Below are 21847 nucleotides of genomic sequence, written 5' to 3'. Positions count from 1 at the left end.
ATGTGCGTTTGAGGCCGTTCTACATAGATCGCCGCCATCACTGTTTGTTGCATTTGAGTGTTGAACAAGCAAGCATACGTATATACAATGGGATGGATTTGGGTGGTGATTTCAATGCTTGGGCGGTTTGCCCGTGGGGGTTTCGCAAAAGTATAGACGGAGCCTTTGGCGTTCTGACGTCTGGCCCACAATGAAATAAGAAAGTAAAACAATCTTGCATCTCCATGTGCTTCTCATCGTGAACTCGCATTGTCAATTGAGGCATCCCGACGGACCCCTCAAGCATCGCAGAGTGACGTCCTTGAGTCGCAGCCTGCAGGGCGTGCCGCACGGCCGCAAGGTTCGCTTTCATCCTCCTCCACCAATTAGCGACTCTGCCAATCCAATTTTTCCAGGGTTCCCGCCTCGCCCACACGACGTATTCCTCAAGCGGCCAGATGAGACGCCCTGCATGCGAAGCGTGGAGCGCCTGCGAGCAGAGATTTTCGCTGACCATGATCGGTCGACAGGGATAGGTTATCTCCCAGCAAAACCGTGATTAACCTTTTGGACGCGCATGCTCTGTCAAGATCCCACGTTAGGGTCGTCCTGCACCAAAGGACGATGAGATGCCTGGATGATCGGCGACAGATGTAACACCACTACGTCGTCTCACGGGATGCGCGACTTGAGCGCTACGCCAGCGCTCGCGGCGGCTGCGATTGAATCGACGTGATCACTCGCAATGCGACGCACTGCACAAGAGCATGTGCCGGGGCGGCCTCGGTGGCATCCAGCACTTGAGGCTATCAAGGCTAAACACCGATCTATCTCAGTCGCAACCACCTTGTCGTAGCTGCATCCATGGATAGACGGCTCAGCGACCGTCCGCACAGCGCGGCAAAGTCAGTCAATTAGCTAGGCGCATCGCACCGCACCGTCAGGAAAGCTAAATCAGCAGCATGACCACGAGGATGTCATCCCACTTACAAGAGCTGCTTGCGGTCGCGGATGCGTTCACAATCCGGCGCCCGCTGCACAGCACAAACAAAGAACCGCTGTTTGTATGTGTTGTGCATGCCAATGCCCAGTGCACAGCCTCCCTTTAACGCTTCCTTTACGAACCGCCAGAGTGGGAGGTGTGCAGTGGGCGTTCTGGCGAACCAGATGCGGGTAAGCTGGGTGTGCTCACGCGTTTTCGTAATGGGGGCGGGTGCATACTTCCTCACGATAGTGCTAGTCTGCCGCTTTCCATCTCCCCAACAGATGGTATCAAGAATGAAGGAGTGTTGTAGCAGTTGTTCACGGGAATTGGAGAGGCAGCTCAGCTTATTAACAAAGGTCGCTCGAACCGAGCTTTCGAGATAATCACTCATCGCGAACTTGCAACCGCAGCGGTACCCTCTCTCTTGCCCTCTTAACGAAGCAAGCGTTCCAATAGCGAAAATCACGCACGCATGCAATGCATCTATAGACTTTCGCATATGTAGCCGCGGACAATCCCGCCTAGCGAACTGAACTTCCTCCTCGAGCGTAAAGGCATAGCGATATGTGAAGGTTGTATGGAACGTCTAGACGCTATGCGTCGCATCGCTTGCATCATGATACCTTTTCCCGCGGGGTTTCGGGCGTTCGCAGACTGCGTGGGCTTTGCGGGGTCTGGTGGAAGAACAGCAGCTTATTGGCGCTAGCAAGCTCATCCAGAATGTCAGAAGACGCTCTGTTGGAACACCATCTTCAAGGTTCTGGTGGTTCTCACATGCAATGCAGACGTACGTCAGTCAACCTCAGAGACCCTTCCTTCAGACAAGGCAAGATCGTCGATCCCTGAATCCCCTACCTTCGGCATCGGCCGTCGGCTGCTGTCTGTCTGCTGTCGCACCTGTCGCACACGCTCTCTATCGGACCTTTCGGCAGGACCCTGAAAACTTGCCCTTGTCCTTGACCCTGGCGTCTCTCTGACACCCGTTCAAAATGATGTCAACGTCCTCGTGTTTGTCCTTCGCGTTCTTCGAACCGAGGCAAGAGGCAAGCGAAGAGACAACGAGGTTCCACCGTTCCACCGACTTTTTCCCCTTTGGGTAATACAGCCAGTTGGATATCGCGATCGCCAACGCCGACAATGATTCAGTTTTTTTTTGCGAGTTGGAGTTCGCGCGTGTCTGTATTGTGGGGGTTGTGGGGGTGCGGAATCATCTGCTTTTACAGTATCTATTGCGCTGCGGATCGAGTGCAGTTTACTGGTGAGAAGAAGAATGAGGCGGAACATGCCCGGGCAGCTGCCATCGCTGCGTTTCGCGTACAGTACCCTGGTATGGGTAGTTCGCGATTGTGATTGCAAGTAACACGAGACACGACGTCATCGCCCACGAGGTCGGTTGCTAATAACCGTCTCATTTCCGAACGTAGACATGGGGATCAGCTGTCGGTAAGCAAGTCCCCGGATATGCTGTGAACACTAGTTCAGCGTTATGCTTCGGTACTGAGGTGCAAGGTTCGGATGTAAGTCATCAATCACATGCACGGCGGAGAATTTCCGCTTCACCCTGCATGCAGCTGTCGAATCGATCGTTGGAATGTGACGGTCAAGCTTTCTTTTGGTTGCACGGTGCACGGCGGGATCGGTGGCGCGTTTACCGCGTGTAGGTGTCGCATGGATGGGACTGGCGGTGTCGATGCTGGAAAAGTAAGCGGCATGGCGCGAACAAAGGGGTGTACGCTTGGTCTCGGTCGAGTATTGATGCATTGAAAGCGGTTTTACTGGCGGTGTGGTGTACTCAGTGTGCGCGGGGGTGTAGAAAAGGAAAAGAAGAATGATTTAGATGATGAGTGTCGTGAAGGTGATCGATTAGAAGAAGTGAAGATGCGGCTCTGAGGAGAGCGATAAGCATTTCCGTGAGGCAACGGTGAATATCGAATGGAGGTTGTGGAAACAATTGAAATGAAAAGTGTTTCCAATAGACCAATTCGAGAAGTCAACTGTCGAATATCAATGCTACATTAGGGGGGGAAAGGCTCATCAATATTATACAAAACACACACTGAACCACTTCATTCCTCCTCACACCTCATATAAGGAAGACACTGAACAGGTCTGCAGGCTGCACTAGAAACAAGCAAACAAGCAAACAAAAAGACCCAGCGTCATGGTAGACCCTTCGATATTTGATGTTCCTCTCAAACAAAATACTCGGCTCGCCTTCTCTTCACCCTAACCGTCCCCCTCCACCTCCACTTCTTCATACCCACTCCCCCAATCAATCGGCTGATACCCACTGAATAAGCTATCTCCCAACTGGTACCCCGGTTTACTAAAGTACGTCGACATGCGCCCCATGAAAACGGGTGGTGTATCGTAGTCTTCGTCCGTGTAGTAGGAAGGCTCTTGAGGTATGGCAGTGTAGTTCGCTTGCGATGGCCAATAGGATGAAGATGAGTTTTCTCTGGGAAGAGGAGTAGGGGGAGGTGATGTTTGGGTTGCGGTGGTCGTGTAGGTGGGTTTTTGCGGGGTCGCTGAGGGGTTTGGTGTAGCGTGGCAGTTGCATGTACATGGTGGAGTTTCTGAAGTGGGTCTTGGTTGGGGTGGAGGACTCCTTTGTAGTGTCGTGGGTTCCTGGGCCAGGGCGGGCTGTGATGATGGTGGCGATGGTGTGCTCTCGACTGGTTCTGGAGATATCGTCTTCGTTGACACCGGCTCGCGGTCTGGCTCTATCACTGGCTCGGTGTTTGTCCTCTGATCTGACTTGTGCGGCGACTCCATCTGCTCCAAATCGCCTAAACCTGAGCCAAGAGCTGTCCATTGCGATGTATACGAAGGTCGTCCCGGTTGCCTCATTTGCCCCTCAATAATCGTCTCCCCCAACAGCGAAATATCCGAGTTCGTCCTCGAATTTGTATAACTTAGACTCGGCGGCCGACTCGCTCGTTGCGAACTGATTGAACTCGACCGCTTGCTCCTACTAGTATCGCTTACTCCGCCATCCGATCGCATGCTCGTTTCCGATAATGGCCGCAAGAACGAGACCGTTCGCGATCTCCTTAGTGCTTGCCTATCAAGCTTCTCGTCATCTTCAATGGGTGCCGGCTTCTTCAGTTCCGGCTCTTTGTACTCTAGCTTGCCGTTCTTGTCGGATGCGAAATATTCCTCGCCTCGACCGAAGACGACTTGAAGGGACGCAAAGTCTCGTGTAGTGCCGTCCGTGGGGTAGAGCCAGTCTTTGAGTGCGGGAGGGAGATCGTAGCCATCTTTGAATTGTTAGTATGGAATCTTCCCTTGCTATCAGACAGTGTATGCGCACCTTGTCTGAACTCCCCTCCCTTCGTTTTCCAGCATACGTAGTATCGCTCGAAGGCGCCAAATGCGCAGACTATCAAGTCTTCGAGACTTTCGGGGTCGTTTGGGTCTTCTGGTATCTCTCCCAAGCGCTTGTATAGCCGTGTCGATGCATCCATGTTGGGTTCTCCGTAAATTGAACACAAGCCTTGTACGAGATGCGGTTTAGTACTGTGCCAAAGCTTCCACCGAGTGCATTAGTCGAGAAGATTAAAGAAAGGAACTGCATACAACAGCAAAGCAAAGGATACACTCGAAAGAAGGGCTCTCCCGTTCTCCAGTTGTTAGCAGTCAGTATCAGACACCCCAGCTTTCAACAAGCGATCACCTCACCGCACCACCTAGCATTACCATACCTTCCATCAAACGCTTTTCGCTACATGGCAACACAGTATCGCGTGATCACTATCGCTTGTGACATTTCGTCAAAACGTGTCGGAAACCTGACGCACTTGCGATGGGTGAGTCGGTCGATGGTGGGTCGAGTTTCACATTTGCCGGTCCGCAACGCCATGCAACGGGTGGGTTAGCCGGCAGGTCCGTCGTATGCGGTAAAGTCTAACATCTGGGTTGACAGTCGCTCGAGTTCTGGATGTTGGTGATTGTGAGAAGTGAGGTGGTAAAAGAGATGAGGAAAGCGGTGGCACTGAGCGAATTATGGAAGGTGGCATTGACGCCTAATCGATTTCGGGCATCAACCAAGGACATGATTACTCAACCAAGCACTACCTACCCTCAAGATAGATACCGTAATGTCTGATGGAATCTTTGTATTGATTTTTATCTTTCATCTTCGTGATGGTGTTCCAACGCTACATCACTTCGTCTTCCCATTCTCGTCCTCCAAGCCAACCAAGTCATCAATCTCCCTAAATAACGCCGACGTAGTCTTCCTTCCACCAGTGGTACCAGCATTTCCCCTACCCTTCCCACTCACAGAACTACTACCAGCTTGCCTACCCACTCCACCCGTACTTCCCCTCCCCTGACCCCCTCCAATCCTATTACTCATCCCCTGGTTCCCCTTCCCACTCGTCATAGTCCTCGCAAGCGACTGCCTCCCCAACGCCGCAGACGATGATCTCGGTGACGAACGAGACGTAGCGGCTCTGGAAGAGGATGGTGATGAGAGTTCAGAGATGGATCGATCTCTTTGCCGGCGATCGGGTGTGAGTCTTTGTGTCGACTGCTGCGAAGTTGATCGTCGTGATGAGGGACTCGGGCTTGGGCGGGGACTAGATCTATCTGGATATGGTCGACGGGGTAGAGAAACGACCGGTCTGCCGTTTGATGTAGATTGAGCTGCGGATATGGCTGGGTCTTCGCGGATGGAGGGTGCACGTTGGCGGGGAGGTGTTATCGGTCGTTGAACAGAAGGATCGGATACCAGCTTAGATGCTGCTGACGGCTGTGATCGCGTCGCAAGCACTTTTGCTTGCTTCGCTTTGGAGACAGCGAATGCTAAAGGGGCCGGTGTTGGTGAAGCTTGGGGCTGTGTACTGACTCCAGGCACAATCAGTGACGCATCTTCGTTGGAGTATACAGAAGACGTGTTACTGTTGGCACGAGATCCGCGTTCACTCGATCGTCGTCTAGCCTCAGGACTAGTCTTTTGCGCTGCTGCCATGGCTTCGAATTTCTGAGCTTGGGCTAGCGCTCGAGAGCCGCTGCTTCTGTTCAGCTTGGGCGTAGTTCGCTTCTCGCCGGGAGATGTGGATTGCTCATCAGGTGACGAGGTGAAGTCTGGCATCTCCGGGGTGCTTCCAATCTCATCGATAAGTGCCGGCGGTGGTTGAGCCTTTGAGACGTTCGACTCACGTGAAGGGCTTTCAGTCTCTTCAACGAGTGTTGACTGGGATTTTGCTGGCACCGATTCCGTTACGATAGGAGACGGAGAAGTTTCGATGCCTGGTAAGCTGTCGTTCTGACCCGTACCAGATACCTCAGCAGATGTTCCCTCTTGTCCTCTCGTGGGATTCAAAGTCTCATCCTCACCTCCTTCAACAGACTCATACGCTGGCGGCGGCGTCCTTGATCTGAAGACCAAACTCTCCACCACGGGCGGCGGATCCTCAAAGATAGACTTCGGTATCTTCATCGGCCTCCAACTCTCTTCCTTCCCCTCCCCCACTGCAGCACCAACCCCCGGTCTGACCTCCACCTTCTCCCCACCCAACGGCTTCTCAACCGGTGCATCCTCCTCCCTCTCAACAGCCCTCTTAGTCGTCTGATCCGCCATCCTCTCGTCGGCCTCTTTCTTCCACCTCTTTTCCTTGCGGCTGAGTTCGATCTCTAGTACTCTCGTACCAGGTGCAACTCTAGATTTGAGGCCGTCGTCATCGAGATCAAAGTACAAGCCCCATAGCCCGGGTGCTTGTTCAACTGCACACCACCCCTCCCAGCCATCGAATGTGAGCCGTCGATCTTGACGCGTGCAATCGAATGGGCCTGTGAGATGCGGTTGCGCATCAGCTCTCACTCCGTATTTCGCTTCTCCCGTGTGTCTATCAACATACACCCAGTTCATAATCGGCGCTACATCTGTAATCGTCGTCACAAGCCCTTCGTAACTCGTATCCGGGTACGGTAAGTAATACCCAGCATAAGGATGACCCAGTGGACTTCCATCTTCTGTCCCGGTATCGATCCAGAGCTTCCCGTTTCTCAGGACGACTTGCCGGCCATCGATTTCGCGGCTGCGATGCGAAGACTTGACGCATGTGGCGATGAGGTTGCAGCGGCGGGCGCGGTGTTCTTCGCGCTTCTCTTTGGATTGCGATTGCCGGATTGCTTCTTGGGAGCCGAGGAGGCCGGGGGCTACGATTGTGGCGATGAGGATTGAGAGGACCATTTTGCGTGTGCTGCATCATGGGGATGCGTTTGGGGGTGGAGGTTAGCATGGACATGCACCATGTTCGCTATCGCTTGCAGATGGGATTCGATATGGTCTATGCGCATTACCGTGGTTCCATAGAATCGGGATCGCTTGATAGCTCCGGTGGTCTGATGGTCGCTCGACTGAGAACAAGAGCGTCCGAGCTGAGACGGTCGCCCTGAGCTTCACCAGCCCCTGTGTGTTTCATCGTCACAGCCGCCCCGCCGGCAGGCATAGCACATCCCCACAACATTCAAGCGACTGCGGTTGATCGTCTTGTCTGGACCCTTGATTCCCTTTCGGTAGTGAGGCTGGTACGAGACTCGGACGATGGCAGCGACTTTGAGACACAGGAGTGCCACAACAGCCGTTTCGAGCGTTCAGCGCGACATCGACTCCTGGCAAAGGTGAATGGTATGTGTTGTTGTCGTATCTGATGGCGACTTTGCTTATAAGGCAGAGATATGGCACTTCATAAAGGCCAGTACAGTTGACCTGCATCTCATCCTCACCATCCACCATCGCCAATACCCAGCAACGGCCCGGCGCCTGTCCAACTTGAACGACTTGCCTAATACCTAATATCGACTTCTTGTTAATCCAACCATCCATCAGAATGTCTACCCTGTAAGCAACACTGGTACGAAGGGTTTTACATGTGCTAACCTCAATCAGCGACTCCACCATCCGCCCAACAGCCTACGGCTCCGACACTGAGAGCGACGGACAAGCCTCCGGTGGCCGTAAGGTGTCTTCCACTTCCAAGGTTGGCCCTGTCCCATCCTCAGCCACACTCAACCGACCGGCCGGCAACATCATCAAGGGACCAGTGGACGACAACGGCAAGCCCAAGGATGCGGCGTTGCTCCTGGGTATCAAGCTAGATTTGGAGGCAGAGATTCACTTGACAGCAAGGATCCGTGGAGATATTACGATTGGATTGTACTGAGCTACTGGCATGGTGGACTACGGACAATTCTCGACGCGTCGCACGAAGATTCCAGGACATTGATTGGAAGACGCTTGGAGCGGCATCGCGAGAGCATAGGAAGGCGTTTTCAGTCACGGGGTTCATGGAAAAGGGTTGAGATCTGAACATATTGTTAGCGTTTGATGCATCAAAAGTAATCAACATGTGCAAGTTGAGGGTGTTGATCAGACTCATGCCCTGTCACAGGCAGTTATCACCATTGCCGTAGCTCGGTAGACCGTCGTGATAAATTGAATGTTCATCTTGTAAAAGGAAGTGGAGGGGATGGAGGAAGACTTACCATAGAGGATAGCATCACGCTTGCAACATGAGTATAAGACCCTATGCAACTCATCAGTTGCTGTTGTATCTCATCTTCATAGTGCAACACAGTATAGTGTGGATCAGACAGGACAGTTCTCGTCGTCGCCGAAGCTTGGACATATGCTTGTCATTGATAAAGTCGTATCATCATATCGAGGAAGGAGATAGGCGGCGAGCGTACCGATTGTAGTGAGGCAAGCACTGATGGATCTGGGTAGCAAGTTAGCAAAAGCTTCTACCAGTGAAGAGAAAGCAAATAGTATGCATTGAAGTGGGATCAGTTGACATGAATGGATATTTTGATTTAAGTCTTCACCGGGCGAACCCGTCGGACTCGTCATCAAGTGTTCCTCATTTCCCGGAAGGTGAGCAAGAGGAGTGCGCTTACCATTGAGGATGTTACAGACTGTTGTTGGAGAACAGACTGATTGCGTTGTTAGCCGAAGCTCTACGACGCTTGTATGAATGTGCAGTGTTGGCGAGCGAGGTCAGTCGGCGAGGTTTCTGAGGCCTGCCATAATGAGCGTATCCGTCACGAATTGTCGGTGCCCAGTGCGAAATCATCATATGGTGTTCGAGGAGGGTTCGAGAGGGAGAAATCGTACCATTTGGGGCGCGGAATGATAGTATCTGCAACGCGCGAGATGTTAGCGAGAGCTACAAGCGATGTTGAGAAGAGCAGTGAGTTGAAGGTCAAAATCAGAAACAGCCATTGTTTATCGGCACCGGCAGAAGCCTTGGTCGGTAATTTCCAGCGTGCCGTAGCACAATCTGATCATCATTGGACGAGGGGAGGTGGAGGGGAGATGTGCTTACCAGTGATATCGCAGAGCTGCGAAGCTACCTGTGGCATTCATGAGCACAAAGCGCAATGCGCTGGTGATGTAAGTGCATATCAAGAAATTCTGAAGCTGGTTAGCTTGATGCTCTCGTCGCAAAAGTCGAAGACAATGTGATGAGCGCAGTCGCGATCAGACTGACGTGCAAAAGTTTGAGTTTCATTCCCCTAGAGGTCAAAGACTCTAATTTGTTTTTGGCTTTGTGAATCATCATGAAAGCGCAGGATGGAGGGTAGGGTACTTGTACTTACAAGAGTGAGCGCATGCTGTAAGCAGTGCTGTTAGTGCTGGCGGTTAGTTGTAGATCTTGCGCGCACAACAGCAAAGCTTGCTGTATCGTTGATGCGCCATTGCTGTGTGAAGCAGTAATGGTGTAGGAAGACAAGTTGTAGGCCGCTGAGAGAAAAGTTAAGCTATCGGAGGTCTCGCTAGTTTTTCCGCTCCACTAGCGCGTTGGTGACTAAGGCGAAGGTGGACCCCCAGCCTCGTAGAGACACGGGCCTCACCTGCAAAACTAAGAACATCGTAGAATCACATGGTGCGGGGACATTGCGAATTATTTCAGTTCGCTCTGTGAATGTTTGGTGAAAACACTGATCGCATGTCTCTTGCTGCTCTATCCTTGATCTTTGCACCCATATTGACGCCAAACTGATATGCATGCCCTTCTCCGACTTGCGCCTTTACTATGACGCGTGAGAGACTATCATGGCGCGTAACTTGGGTATTTACATGAAGTCGTAAAAACTGGAACTCATGGAGTCTCGTGTATGGAAGCCCCTTCGCCTGTACATCCAACCTTCCTATGCAGAACACGTACTGGCAACGATGCGAACAAAAGTGGCGAAGCTGTCGTCTCTCATGAGGCAAAGATGCGAACGTTCAAGTCAACGCAGCCTGTCGCAATAACACAACGTATACCCGCTTTGGCTGCTTCCTCTTCTTTCTTCTTGCTGGCACCGTTGGTCGCGCCGTTGGTGGCATCTCCATTGACTGGTACATCTTTGATGACGTTGGGGGCCCAGCGCATACAGCTTACGAAGTGCCCATGGGCGTCGGTGACAGTCTTGACGCATCGACCTTCTTGTGTGAGGTCCCAGCATCGGATAGTCTTGTCGTCACTAGCCGATAGCAAGTACTTTCCGCCTGGGTGGAAGACCAGCGACCGTATCCAATTGTCATGACCAGTAAGTGTTTTGATCAGTGTTCCCCGTCCGTCCCATATCTTTATAGTCTTGTCTCTTGATCCAGTCGCAACATACTCGGCGGAGCTACTGAGTGGTGGTGGTTTCTTGAGTCCAGCGAGTGCTGCAAGGTTGGCGTACGATACTGGGGGCGCTATTGTGACGCATTCGATAACATGCTCATGGCCGAGGAATGTGCATTTAGGCTCTCCTGAGCTTGCGTCCCAGAGCCGGGCAGTTTGGTCGTTTCCTGCAGACAAGAGCCATCGTCCGTCAAAGCTAGGGGCTACGTCTCGTACCCAGTCGGCATGCCCGCGTATCGTCTTGACGCAGTATCCCGTTGTGACGTCCCAAATGCGCAGTGTCTTGTCTCGGGACGCAGAGACTAGTAGGTTCCCTGAAGATGGAGATCCGGCGGCCCCACTAGGAACGAATCGAATCGCAGAGACGGAGTGATCGTGCCCAGGAAGCGTCCTGATGTTCTTGTATTCGTCCGAAGGATCCCACAGCTTGATGGTCAAGTCGCTCGAGCACGAAGCCAGCAGTGTGCCACCTCTTGGACCACCAAAATCGACATCCAGCACTCCTTTTGTGTGTCCCTTCACCGTCCTTTCCAGCTCACCCAATTCCCAATCCCAGATCTTGATGGTAGTGTCTTCCGAGCCTGAAGCGAGTGACGAGAACACGGGGTGGAAGGCGACGCAGGTTATGGGCGAGCGATGTGATTGGAGGGTGTGTCGTGCTGGAGCCCGTGGTAGCCAGGCGGTGGGGTCTTGGTTTCTCCTGATGAGTGAGGTTGGCGTTGTGGAGTCGAGCTCGCTCTGGAGGCTCTGGTTGCGTTGCTCGAGTTCCAAAACCTGACCATGGTAAGCATGTGGTTTCAGTGTAGGTATTGACGCGCAAGTACCTTCTTCTGCAGCCGCACTACACTGGTCCATTTCTTCTCCAGCAGCCCCTCGTACTTTTTCCGCGTGGCATCGTCGAAACTCTCGGCTATGTTGGCTTCTTCCCGGAACGCTTCCGCCGTCTTTGGCGCGTTTATAACGCCCAGATATGCGATTATGGCCTTGTGCCTGGCTCGTCGTCAGTCATGGCTCTCGAGTCACTTGCTGTCTGCAATGCTCACAGCTCTTCCGCTTGCCGGTCTGTCAATATCGCGCTCATGGCGGAATGGCTAGGTCATACGCGATTGAGGCTAGACGGGACCATGCACTATCGCGACGTGGTGCGTAGTCGTGTGCGGTCGAGGCGGAGGTTTTTGGTGGGCGCGGGGAATTGCGGTGAGCGGAGGATGTCTGCAGGGGTGGGGTATCTTGGGCGGAAATTAGAGGTAGCGGAATGGCGACGGCGGGAGGATAGCGATTGTCTCGAAGCAATAATGCGGGCGTGTGTTGGAGGTGACGTGTGTGCTGGACGGTGTAGGTGGGTTGGGCATTCATGTGGTGCAGGGATCTGTTTAGGAAGGAACACTGCTGTTCGCCCGGACAACGAGCCCTGGAGCGCCCGCCAAAACATACTTGCACTTTCTACATCATCACCTCACACCATACTCGACCCCTCACACTCCGCTGTTATCGCTATCCGAGACTTTGCGATCCAATAGTCTCACAAAAAGCAATCGACAACATTGTCTACTGACATCATCTGGTACGTCTCCGCGCTCCTACCTCCTGCATCAGTCATGGTCCACTGCACGCGCGCCTATCCGCGCGCATATCACTGTTGTCTACACAGTGTTTGGACTGTTGCGCCTCTTGCTATAAGGCCTTTCAACCTTCTAGAACTCCGCGACTTACTCTTTATTAGCTTTTCTGGTTTCTTAGACGACCCCGCATTACATCCATCACATTCCATAACAGGCCATGGCCGACGCCGCGGAGGAAGATTTCAGTTCCTTGCCGCTTCCGGATCGCTTCGTACACAAGGTCTGGAAGGTGCGGAAAGAAGCATACGAGGCCGCTGCCAAAGAGTTCAGTCTCGCCGCCAGTGAATCAGACCCCATTGTGCGCCAGTTCATAAACGATGCGAGCGTATGGAAAGGTGTTGCGGGCGACTCCAACGTCGCGGCACAACAAGAAGGTCTCGGCGCACTGTGCGCCTTCCTCGAGATAGCAGGGAGGGAGGGCTGCGTACGGTAAGTACTTTGCAAAACTTTGCGCCGCGCAATACTAACGCATTGTTTAGGTCACGCGGAAACACCATAACAGTCATCGCCGAAAAGGGCCTACCCTCGACGCGACCGGCAGCGAAGGCGAAGGCGCTCGAAGCGCTCATGCTATACATCGAGACCGACAAGCCCGACCCCGTAATCGAAGAGCTCCTACCGGTACTAGGAAACAAGCAACCCAAAGTCATCGCCGCGACTTTAGACGCCCTTACACAGATCTACCATGCCTACGGCTGCAAAACTATCGAGCCCAAGCCCGTCCTCAAGGCGCTTCCAAAATGTTACGGCCATGCGGACAAGAACGTTCGCGCCAAGGCGCAGGAGTTGACAGTCGAACTTTACCGATGGCTAAAAGAGGCCATGAAGCCGCTCTTCTGGAACGATCTGAAGCCTGTCCAACAGCAAGATCTCGACAAGCTGTTTGAAAAGGTCAAGGAAGAGCCCTCGCCAAAACAGGAGCGACTGCTCCGTTCACAGCAGGCTGCCAAGGAAGCCGCTGCCGCTGCGCCAGACGTCGAAGAGGAGGAAGAGGAAGAGGAGGCCGCCATCGATCTTGAGCCCGAGTACGAAGCCGTTGATGTATTCGCAAAGATTCCCAAAGACTTTTCGGAGAAGTTGGCATCGTCAAAATGGAAAGACCGAAAAGAAGCGCTCGACGACACGCAAAAAGCTCTTGATCACCCAAGGATCGCCGAAGGACCTTTCGATGAGCTAGTACGCGGCTTTGCGAAGACCTGCCTGAAGGATGCGAATATTGCCTGTGTTGTAACTGCTGCGAACTGTGTCGAGCTTTTAGCTAAGGGCTTAAAGAAGAGTTTCGCCAAGTACCGCAAAGACGTCATGAACGCAATGATGGAGCGCCTGAAGGAGAAGAAACAGACTGTGACTGACGCCATTGGAGCTGCTTTGGACGCCTCATTTGCGTGCACGAGCTTCCAAGAGTGCTTGGAGGAGATTCTGGAGTTTCTAAAGCACAAAAATCCTCAGGTCAAACTTGAATCGTCGCGATTCCTGGTTCGATGCTTGAAGAACACCCGCGAAGCCCCAACACCGGAACAAGCCAAGGCCATCGCAGAGAGTTCTACGAAACTACTTACTGAATCTCAAGAGGTACAGCGAGCTGCTGGTGCCGAGGTGCTTGGTACGCTGTGGAAGATTATGGGAGACCGTATCATGAACGCTCATCTGGACGGACTTGACGAGATCCGCAAGACCAAGATCAAGGAGTTCTTCGATGCTGCGGAAGTCAAGTCCAAATACAAGCCAAAGGCTGCGCCAGCGCCCAAGCCTGCAGCCGCAGCACCGACTAAGAAGCCTATGGGTAAACGGCCAGCACCGGGTGGCGCAAAGAAGCCGGCTCCTGCAGCAAAAGCACCCCCACCTCCACCGGTGGAAGAGCCCGCCGCACCTCTCGAGCCGAAGCCGACTTCAAGACCCGCCGCGTCCAAATTGGGGGCTAAGCCCGGTCTTGCTGCGCCATCAAGGCTCGGTGGATTGAAGAAGCCAGGTCTCGGAGCTCCTTCGCCACGGAAATCTGTTGTTTCACCTCCTCCAGAGGAAGAAGCACCGCCGCCACAGCCCAAGTTTGGTGCCGGACGTGGTCTCGCAGGTCGTCCCCTAGGAAGGCCTGCTGCTGAACCCGTCGCCGCCCCAGCTCCACAAGCGCCGACCGGTCTCAGCCTGGTAGAACGAGCGGAACTTGATGAGCTACGAGCAGAGGTTGACCGTGTACGGCGACAGAATGAAGATCTGCGTGGAGAAAGGACAAACCTAACTTCGCAGATCCATGAGCTCCAGAACCAGAACGCTCAGCTCATCGAAGATCACACCCGCGACGTGCTCTCGATAAAGGCAAAGGAGACGCAGCTCGTTCGTGCGCGCTCAGACTTTGAAGCATCCGAGCAGACAGTACAGAACCAGCGTCGCGAGATTGATAGATTGAAGCGCGAACTCCTTAGACAGGCGCGTTCAAATTCTCCGCCAGCTACAGACGTCGGAGACCAGATATACACTGACAACGGAGTTGGTAACACCAACGGCGCGCATTTCGGTGACTCCGGCTACGGCAGTCGGGCCATGCACCCAAGGCGAGAGAGGAGTTTTGCCAGTGGGCCAGGAAGCCCGGGCGGCGATGGTAAGGAGAACTTTGATTCTCTATCTCGCCCTGGCAGTAACTTGAGCGGAAAACTAAGTCCACGAGCAGATGGTCTGTCGTCGATGTCGCGTGATGGCAGGAGCCCAACAGAGAACGGAACAGCTCAACGGGTACCTTCCGCAGGAGCATCTGGTGCGGAAAGCTGGAAGCGCGCAGCAGAGGTTACCCAGAATCTCAAGCAGAGAATCGAGATGATGAAGGTCAGTTCCGACACCTCACACTTTGAAGAAGACCGCCGTCTTTGTTTTACTTTTAACGACGAAGCTTACAATTCCTCAGGCTAAGCAAGGTATCGGACGGCCACAGCAATAGAATAGCGACTTGCCGACTCGACCTCATCTTCTCGACGAGCAGTCATCTTTGCGCTTGCACGAACGAATTGCCGCGCTTCACCCAAAATCGAGACGGGCACACACAGATTTTCTCGAGGGCGTTCATAGGGCTTCGTAGCTCATCGCTTATCTTGGACCCTGCACCCTATACAAGGGAAAAACTAAACACCTAGGAGCCTACGTCGCCGTTAAGCTACTAACTTTACAAGCTTTTATCTTAATGTAGGCTCTAGGGTGTTTAGGTTTTCCTTTAACTAGGGTGCCTGCATGCGCTCTGCATGCATTTATCCGTGAGCATCTTCAACGGCGTTGGTCTGGCTTGGAGCATGCATTTGTGTAATAGTGTTAGGCAGGGCAGGGCATGAGGCTTAGGATAGACCGGGAAGAAAAGCACGCGTGCAGGCTATATGACTTGCATGGTCTTGGTGCAGAGGGAGATGTCGTTTTTCCCTTCGTTCCCTTCTTCAGAGATTCCCCACACGCTTGTGTTCATTATCGCGAATCCAATAATAGATGTTATAATCTTCACTCTGTCCTCTCTTCCTACTCTTCTTCGACATCCCGTCACCGTATCGTATCGAAGCTATGACCCGTCCCTCGCCGGCCGCCTGCCCAACCAACAAGACGCGTCGCGTCAGCCCCAGGTTACCAGTCCACTGGGTCCTCACAAATAACTGTGCCGCAGACCGCAGCGACCACCCTTGGCAGCACACCCCGGACAATGAGATCGCAACGTTTTTTATCTGCGACAGCGAGCTGCGACGTGCTGCAGGGTCGCTTTCCCCACAGTAGCCACCTCAATTCGATCTCGTACATCATACATCACGCATCTCTATACTGCATTCCTGAATGCGCAGCACGCGCCACCTCTCCGTCTCAGCCATGATGGACCCGGGGCTGTCGCGACGAGCGCGTTCCGCGCTCGAAGGGCTTGCGCCTGCGCTTTCGGGTACCGCACCTGAGACGTTCGACCCTTTTGGCAATACGATTGATCTCAGTTGTGGGGGGAATGAGGTGTTGTATCCCGAGTTACAAAAGTTTCTGGGGGATGTTGTGAGGGATGTGGGGGCGGTTGAGGTATGTTGTTTCCGATTTCGGTTGCGAAGATCGTCGGGATGCGTTTGTTCAAGTATGGTTTTGCACATGTACTAATTCGGTATGAATCTACGATAGGTATTTACGTCCCCCACGGAGTCTTTTAACGGCGGCGATTTAGGGATGAGGAATGCTCTTGCGGGCTTTTTCAATGCGTATTTCAAGCCTGTTCATGCTGTGAGAGCGGAACATATCGTTCTTACAGCTGGGACTACGGACGCGATTGAGAACGTGATCCATTCTGTTTGCGACGATGGGGATAGTGTGCTTGTTCCTGGTCCGAGTTGTCGTAAGTCTCTTCCATTGCTATTTTCCGGTCATATCCATAACTTCGTCCAACCCTCACTTACAAAATTACCCTCTTTGACTGATATAACTACAGCCACCCTCTCGCTCTTACTGAAGCGAAAAGCAAACGTAACACCCATCCCCGTCATACCACCAACCCACATCCACTGGGACAACTACCTCGTCCCTTCCCTGCAAGCCGCCTACGACTTCTCCGACTACAGAACGCGGATTAAAGCCGTCTTGCTCTCTAATCCCAACAACCCCCTCTCGCGATGCTACCCCCGGGAGACCTTAAGAGAATTACTGGAGTTCTGCCAAGAAAGAGGATTGCATTTGATTGTTGATGAGGGGGCTGGGCTGATGGCATTAGATGGGAAGGAAGGGGGCGGAGGGGCTAAGAAGAAAAGAAAGGGTGAGATGTTCGTGAGCGCGTTGTCGTTAACTGAGCCGCTTGTACCGGAAGGAGCCGTCAAGGTCGATCCGAGTCGCGTGCATGTGGTGTGGGATGCAAGTCGACTATTCGGATTAGGTGGACTGAAAATCGTAAGTCGCTCTTCTTGTCCACTCAAAACTGCACGGGCTGGAACGACCAGGAGCTGATATGAGTATTTCAGGGTTGCGTGGTATCCCAACAAAACACCCCTCTCCTCTCCTCCCTGGCACTGACGGCTACCCACCCCTCCTCCCTCTCGTCCATCTATCTGACCTCCCTGCTTACATCATCCTTCCTCCCCTCCCTTCTCACTCTGAACACATCCCGCTTGTCAACTTCCTACAACATGCTCGCTTCCTTCCTCCGACGCCACGACATCGAGATCGTGGTACCTACACACGGCCCCTTCCTCGCTGCTAAACTGGCAAAGAAGACTAGGACAGGAGAGGAGGAGAACGCTTTCTGGAGGGAATTGGAAGGAAGAGGTGGGATCAAGGTTGCACCTGGGCGGGCGTTCAATGGGGTGGAGAAGGATGGGGGTTGGGCGAGGGTGAATTTTGCGGTCAGGGAAGAGGTTATGCAGGAGGTGGTGGGGAAGTTGGAGGATTTCTATGGGGGTAGTGGATGAGGGCGGTCTTATCGTCTGGAGTGTATAGCTGGGAGGTGGTTTGCTTGCTTGGCCTTGGCGCGTACTGTGCCGTTCGCGATGGGCGGGAACGTTGTGTTTGCTTTCCATGGTATAAGCGTGGGCGGAGCTCGTTTTCGTCGGAGTGTATAGAATGACATGTGTACGGTTCTTCTGGCTTTCGGATCGAGAAGCTTGCGCTGGATTGGAGTATCTAATAGTACAGTATCAGGTTTTCTTCCATGCCATGACTAAAGCGCGTGTATCCTCAAAGTGCGCCGACACCGTCCACCTACAACATACCAAGGGGATCATCTCACAAATGTCCTCCCTCTCATGATGGCACCTTTACCCGGTCCCTTGCCCGCCTCAAACTATGAGGACGTGCCCAAGACCCCATCATTCTCCTCAATATACCTCACCATATCATCGATGGTACACACCTTGATCCCCCACTTCTTGCCAAAAGCCAAGCAGTCATCCCTCCTCATCATGCCCCCACCAATCAATTCGGGCTTACCAGGCACCTCGTCGCCATCGGTAATCAACTCGCAAATAACACCAACAGGTTGCTTCCCCGCCAACCGACACAGATCCACCGCCGCCTCGGTGTGTCCCCTCCTTTCGCGCACACCACCATCCCGCGCCTGCAATGGCAATATATGACCCGGTCTCCTGAAGTGACTAGCTTTAGCACTGGGGTCGGCGAGCATGCGGCATGTTAAGCTGCGGTCGGTCGCTGAGATGCCGGTTGTGACGGACGCGTCGGATGAGTCGATGCTGACGGCGTAGGCGGTGCGGTTGGGGTCGGCGTTGTCGGCGACCATTTGCGGGAGGTGCAGGGCGGCGGCGCGGGAAACGGGGAGGGGCGCGCAGATGTAGCCGCTTGAGTAGCGGATCATGAAGGAGGCTTTTGAGGGGGTGAGGGCTTCGGCTGCGATTATCAGGTCGCCTTCGTTTTCGCGCGAGGGTGAGTCAAGGACGATCACGAATTCGTCATTTGCTGGAAGGCGCGTTAGTAAGGGTTGTGCGGGGTGAGGGGTATGGTAGCTTTTGGAGCTGGAGGTGTTCGCAGACACGTACCGAAGGCTTGTATGACATCTGGTATCGAGTCGAACGCTGGGTGTGCGGGTGTGGGATTTGAGAGCTCCGTCGCGTTGCCGTTGACGCCATTGGTACCATGGGCAGGCAGCCCGTTTTGGAGTTCAGCAGGCATGCTTGGGGTATGACTCTGGTCCAATTACTTTCGCCTGGTATCGCCTTCTCTTAAAATAGTCGTGTCGAGGAAGAATAACGGAGCTTGGTCGTTCCGCGTGCTTGCAAAGCGTAGAGCTCGCTACCACTTTGCTTAGAAAAAGATCTCGTAAGCCACCGGATGTCCGCGCCTGGAACCTCGAGGTATGCTAAGCTGTAGAATGGTGCTCTTAATGTATACTGTGAGCTCGAATGTATACTGCGAGACAATGCGAGAGTTAATTGAAGGGATACGAGCGGAGTCAACGGTAGTGATAATCGTAGCTGCGGAGCCGTGCGGCGGTTCGATGTCACAAGATACCTAGATGAGGAGGGGCATGCGACGGACATCTGGAGCTTCCCTGGACCCATCGGTGCCTCGGTCGCACCCCTCCGATGAGTGGCTTGACCTAACCTTGGAAGGCTATACCCAATGCGGAAGACAAGTCATCGCAAGCTCAACGAGATCGACGTGGACAAGGTTGTATAGCTCTAGAACTACCATGGAAACACTTTACGTACAACATACCTGAAACCATTAAGCTGCGGAAGCTGTGGAAGACATGCTGTTGATGGTGCGCATGGCAGCTTCCTGAAGTTCCAGGACCGCCTGGATATACTGACCTTGCATATGCCCCGGTATGTACGACTGGCATTCGAAAAGGAAGGCGGTCGCTGCAAGAATGGCAGAACGCTCGTCCTCTCGATTGACTACGAGGCTTGCCGTGGGAGCTTGTGGTCCGCGGATCGGAAGGTGTTGAGTGTCCCCACCTCCCATCAACGCGTTACTCTCGCCTAACTCAACGTCCTTGGCTTCCATCTCCGCCTCCTCCTCGCTGTCGTCCAACTCAACTCCATCTCCTTCCGAGTCCGTCTCGGCGTCATCGTCCTCTCCCTCTTGTTCAAGCATCCATGCTCTGTGTTCCTGGAGATATTGGTCTCGCTGCTCAGCCAACCAGTCAAGCTCCTCACGGAGATCTTGTAGGGCAGCGAGCGAATCGGCATCATTCATTTCCGTTGCCCGCCGTACCGTATTACTGTGACAGCTCTCCTGATACGACACGGTCGAAGTCAGCGTATGTCTCAAATCCAGTCTGTACATTGGAAATCTTACCGCTGCGAGCCTCCAGTCATTGCCATCGTCCCAGTTATCCATAGCGCTCGTGAGAAGTATACAGTTTCTTATAATGTAGTACGGCGGAAGAGTTGTGTCGCTGGGAATAGTTAGTCGCAATACTAATTGTGGTGGTTGTTTTGTTGCTACCACTTACGTTATGTTGCGCTGAGCTGCCAATATGCAGCCAGCTATATCGCCGCTGTCGAAGAGCGCTTCTGCGTCCTCGAATTTCTTCCGATACAGCCTCAATGCTGCGCATGGATCAGAAATGTTCGTCTGAATTGTACCCATATTTGTGGGAATTCCAGTATTGCGTCAGCAAAAGTGTAAGGGAGGGCAAATGTAACGATGTAGACACCAGAGTTTGGATGCCAAGCATTGCGTATGGGACAACAACCAACTTGTTCGCTATGCGAGGAGGCAGAAAATTTTCACTCCGTTTCACTTTGCACCGGCGTACCGCTCTACTCGACTTGTGCAGATTTCGTTCTGGATCTGGGTCGTGTCTGCAATGCCCAGTAATCGTATCAAGAACTGCGCCGTAAATAACCTCTCGCGCAAGACGAGGTCCTCGGTATACACATGACAGTCTTTTCGCGTCATGCCCTACAATTCTTTATTGGGCGTGCCTTTCACGTTGAGTCTAAATCCATCATGAGAACAGGCTGGGCCGTCAAGTACCTCCGGGATCTACACTTGGAACAGCCGACATCACGGACAACTTCGACGATATGCAAGAGAAGACATCGAAGCAGCTACCGTAGTACCCACGCACAGCATCGTCGTGAAACCGCCCACCAAGCCTACAAGACCTCTGCAAGAGGACGACCAGCCCGCTCGCAGTCTGCAAACGTAGAAGAGTAGAAATTTCGGTGGTGTTGCAGCCAAAATGTATGCCTCTAACAAGCCATTAGGCAGAGGCAGGTGTTGGTTAGGATCCTATCACGTGATTCACTTACTAGCGTCGCCCTAGTAGTATATATATAGAGCTTTCTCTCTCTTATATAAAATAATTATTATATTTTTCTCTTATTATTTTATAAGTTATAAGCCTCTACACTACTACGCGTAATTTAGCTACTTCTCTCTACACTATAGTTATATAATAATTTCTAAGCGTTACTATTACGTAACTTAGTTTTTAACTTCTTAGTATACTAACTACTATATATTTCTTCTCTTTTCTACTTATTTTTTATAAACTATCTTATTACTTATAATATTTACTATTAATAGTGTTACTTCTACTTTAAGTAAGAACTTTAAAAAGCTTACTAGTTCTAATAACTACTAAAACTAGTCTAAAGCTTTTATTAAAGTTACCTTTATTTATAGTTACGTAGACTACTATAATAATACTAGTAAGAATTTTAAGAAGCTTTTACTTTCTACTTATATTACTCTTTATACTATATATTCTTAGTCTACTACTAACCTACGTAAAAAGGCTACTATCTCTACTCTAATTCTATCTAATACTACTACTAAGCTTACTATCTATAACTATACTCTCTAGTAGTAGAAAAAGTATAATAAGTCTATATACTTTACTATTACTCTTCTTTATATATCTATTAAACTATAGATTTAGTAAGAGCTTAAGAAGCTTAATATACTTAATCTTTATCTTATATACTATACTATCTAAGCTAATAATAAGGCTTCTAAGAATATCTTAGTTAACTATACTTTATTTAAGCTAGATAAGATTACTATAACTAATTCTACTACTATTTAGTCTTTTTTATTTAAGTTTAAGAAAATATTTTATAACTTTTATAACGCTAGTAGAACTTTATTATATTTATAGTTAATTAATAAAATTAATAGAGTTCTTCTCTACTAGTATAATATATTTCTTAATTACTAGAAGCTTTTCTACTATAGTACTCTTA

General features: G+C 51.8%; 7 protein-coding genes across 7 annotated transcripts; 2 read left to right on the top strand and 5 right to left on the bottom strand.

Annotated features, from left to right (window-relative positions):
• Window positions 1–3821: 3821 nt before the first annotated feature.
• J4E85_007488 (uncharacterized protein) lies at window positions 3822–4431 on the bottom strand (the record flags this gene model as incomplete). Its single annotated transcript, XM_051471720.1, is given in 3 exon segments — window positions 3822–3935; window positions 3953–4224; window positions 4278–4431. 3 exon segments carry the CDS (start codon window positions 4429–4431, stop codon window positions 3822–3824), a joined length of 540 nt encoding a protein of 179 aa, XP_051324794.1.
• An 885-nt stretch (window positions 4432–5316) lies between these two features.
• J4E85_007487 (uncharacterized protein) lies at window positions 5317–7163 on the bottom strand (the record flags this gene model as incomplete). Its single annotated transcript, XM_051471719.1, has 2 exons — window positions 5317–5421; window positions 5589–7163. 2 exons carry the CDS (start codon window positions 7161–7163, stop codon window positions 5317–5319), a joined length of 1680 nt encoding a protein of 559 aa, XP_051324793.1.
• Window positions 7164–7803: 640 nt separating this feature from the next.
• Window positions 7804–8136, top strand: J4E85_007486 (uncharacterized protein; the record flags this gene model as incomplete). Its single annotated transcript, XM_051471718.1, has 2 exons — window positions 7804–7814; window positions 7863–8136. The coding sequence occupies 2 exons, from the start codon at window positions 7804–7806 to the stop codon at window positions 8134–8136; spliced, it is 285 nt and encodes a 94-aa protein (XP_051324792.1).
• Window positions 8137–10179: 2043 nt separating this feature from the next.
• Window positions 10180–11668, bottom strand: PAC1 (protein with putative role during mitosis; the record flags this gene model as incomplete). Its single annotated transcript, XM_051471717.1, has 3 exons — window positions 10180–11361; window positions 11412–11577; window positions 11631–11668. 3 exons carry the CDS (start codon window positions 11666–11668, stop codon window positions 10180–10182), a joined length of 1386 nt encoding a protein of 461 aa, XP_051324791.1.
• A 698-nt stretch (window positions 11669–12366) lies between these two features.
• Window positions 12367–15138, top strand: J4E85_007484 (uncharacterized protein; the record flags this gene model as incomplete). Its single annotated transcript, XM_051471716.1, has 3 exons — window positions 12367–12638; window positions 12689–15026; window positions 15106–15138. The coding sequence occupies 3 exons, from the start codon at window positions 12367–12369 to the stop codon at window positions 15136–15138; spliced, it is 2643 nt and encodes an 880-aa protein (XP_051324790.1).
• Window positions 15139–17976: 2838 nt separating this feature from the next.
• On the bottom strand, window positions 17977–18818 carry RIB3 (3,4-dihydroxy 2-butanone 4-phosphate synthase; the record flags this gene model as incomplete). The annotated part of the gene is made up of 2 exons (XM_051471715.1): window positions 17977–18605; window positions 18686–18818. 2 exons carry the CDS (start codon window positions 18816–18818, stop codon window positions 17977–17979), a joined length of 762 nt encoding a protein of 253 aa, XP_051324789.1.
• Window positions 18819–19373: 555 nt separating this feature from the next.
• J4E85_007482 (uncharacterized protein) lies at window positions 19374–20243 on the bottom strand (the record flags this gene model as incomplete). The annotated part of the gene is made up of 2 exons (XM_051471714.1): window positions 19374–19872; window positions 20107–20243. The coding sequence occupies 2 exons, from the start codon at window positions 20241–20243 to the stop codon at window positions 19374–19376; spliced, it is 636 nt and encodes a 211-aa protein (XP_051324788.1).
• Between the last annotated feature and the right edge of the window lie 1604 nt (window positions 20244–21847).

Source organism: Alternaria conjuncta, assembly GCF_024043145.1.
Source record: "Alternaria conjuncta strain BMP 0040 chromosome Unknown scaffold_10, whole genome shotgun sequence".
NCBI lineage: Eukaryota > Fungi > Ascomycota > Dothideomycetes > Pleosporales > Pleosporaceae > Alternaria > Alternaria conjuncta.
This window is presented reverse-complemented; position numbering and strand designations above follow the sequence as displayed.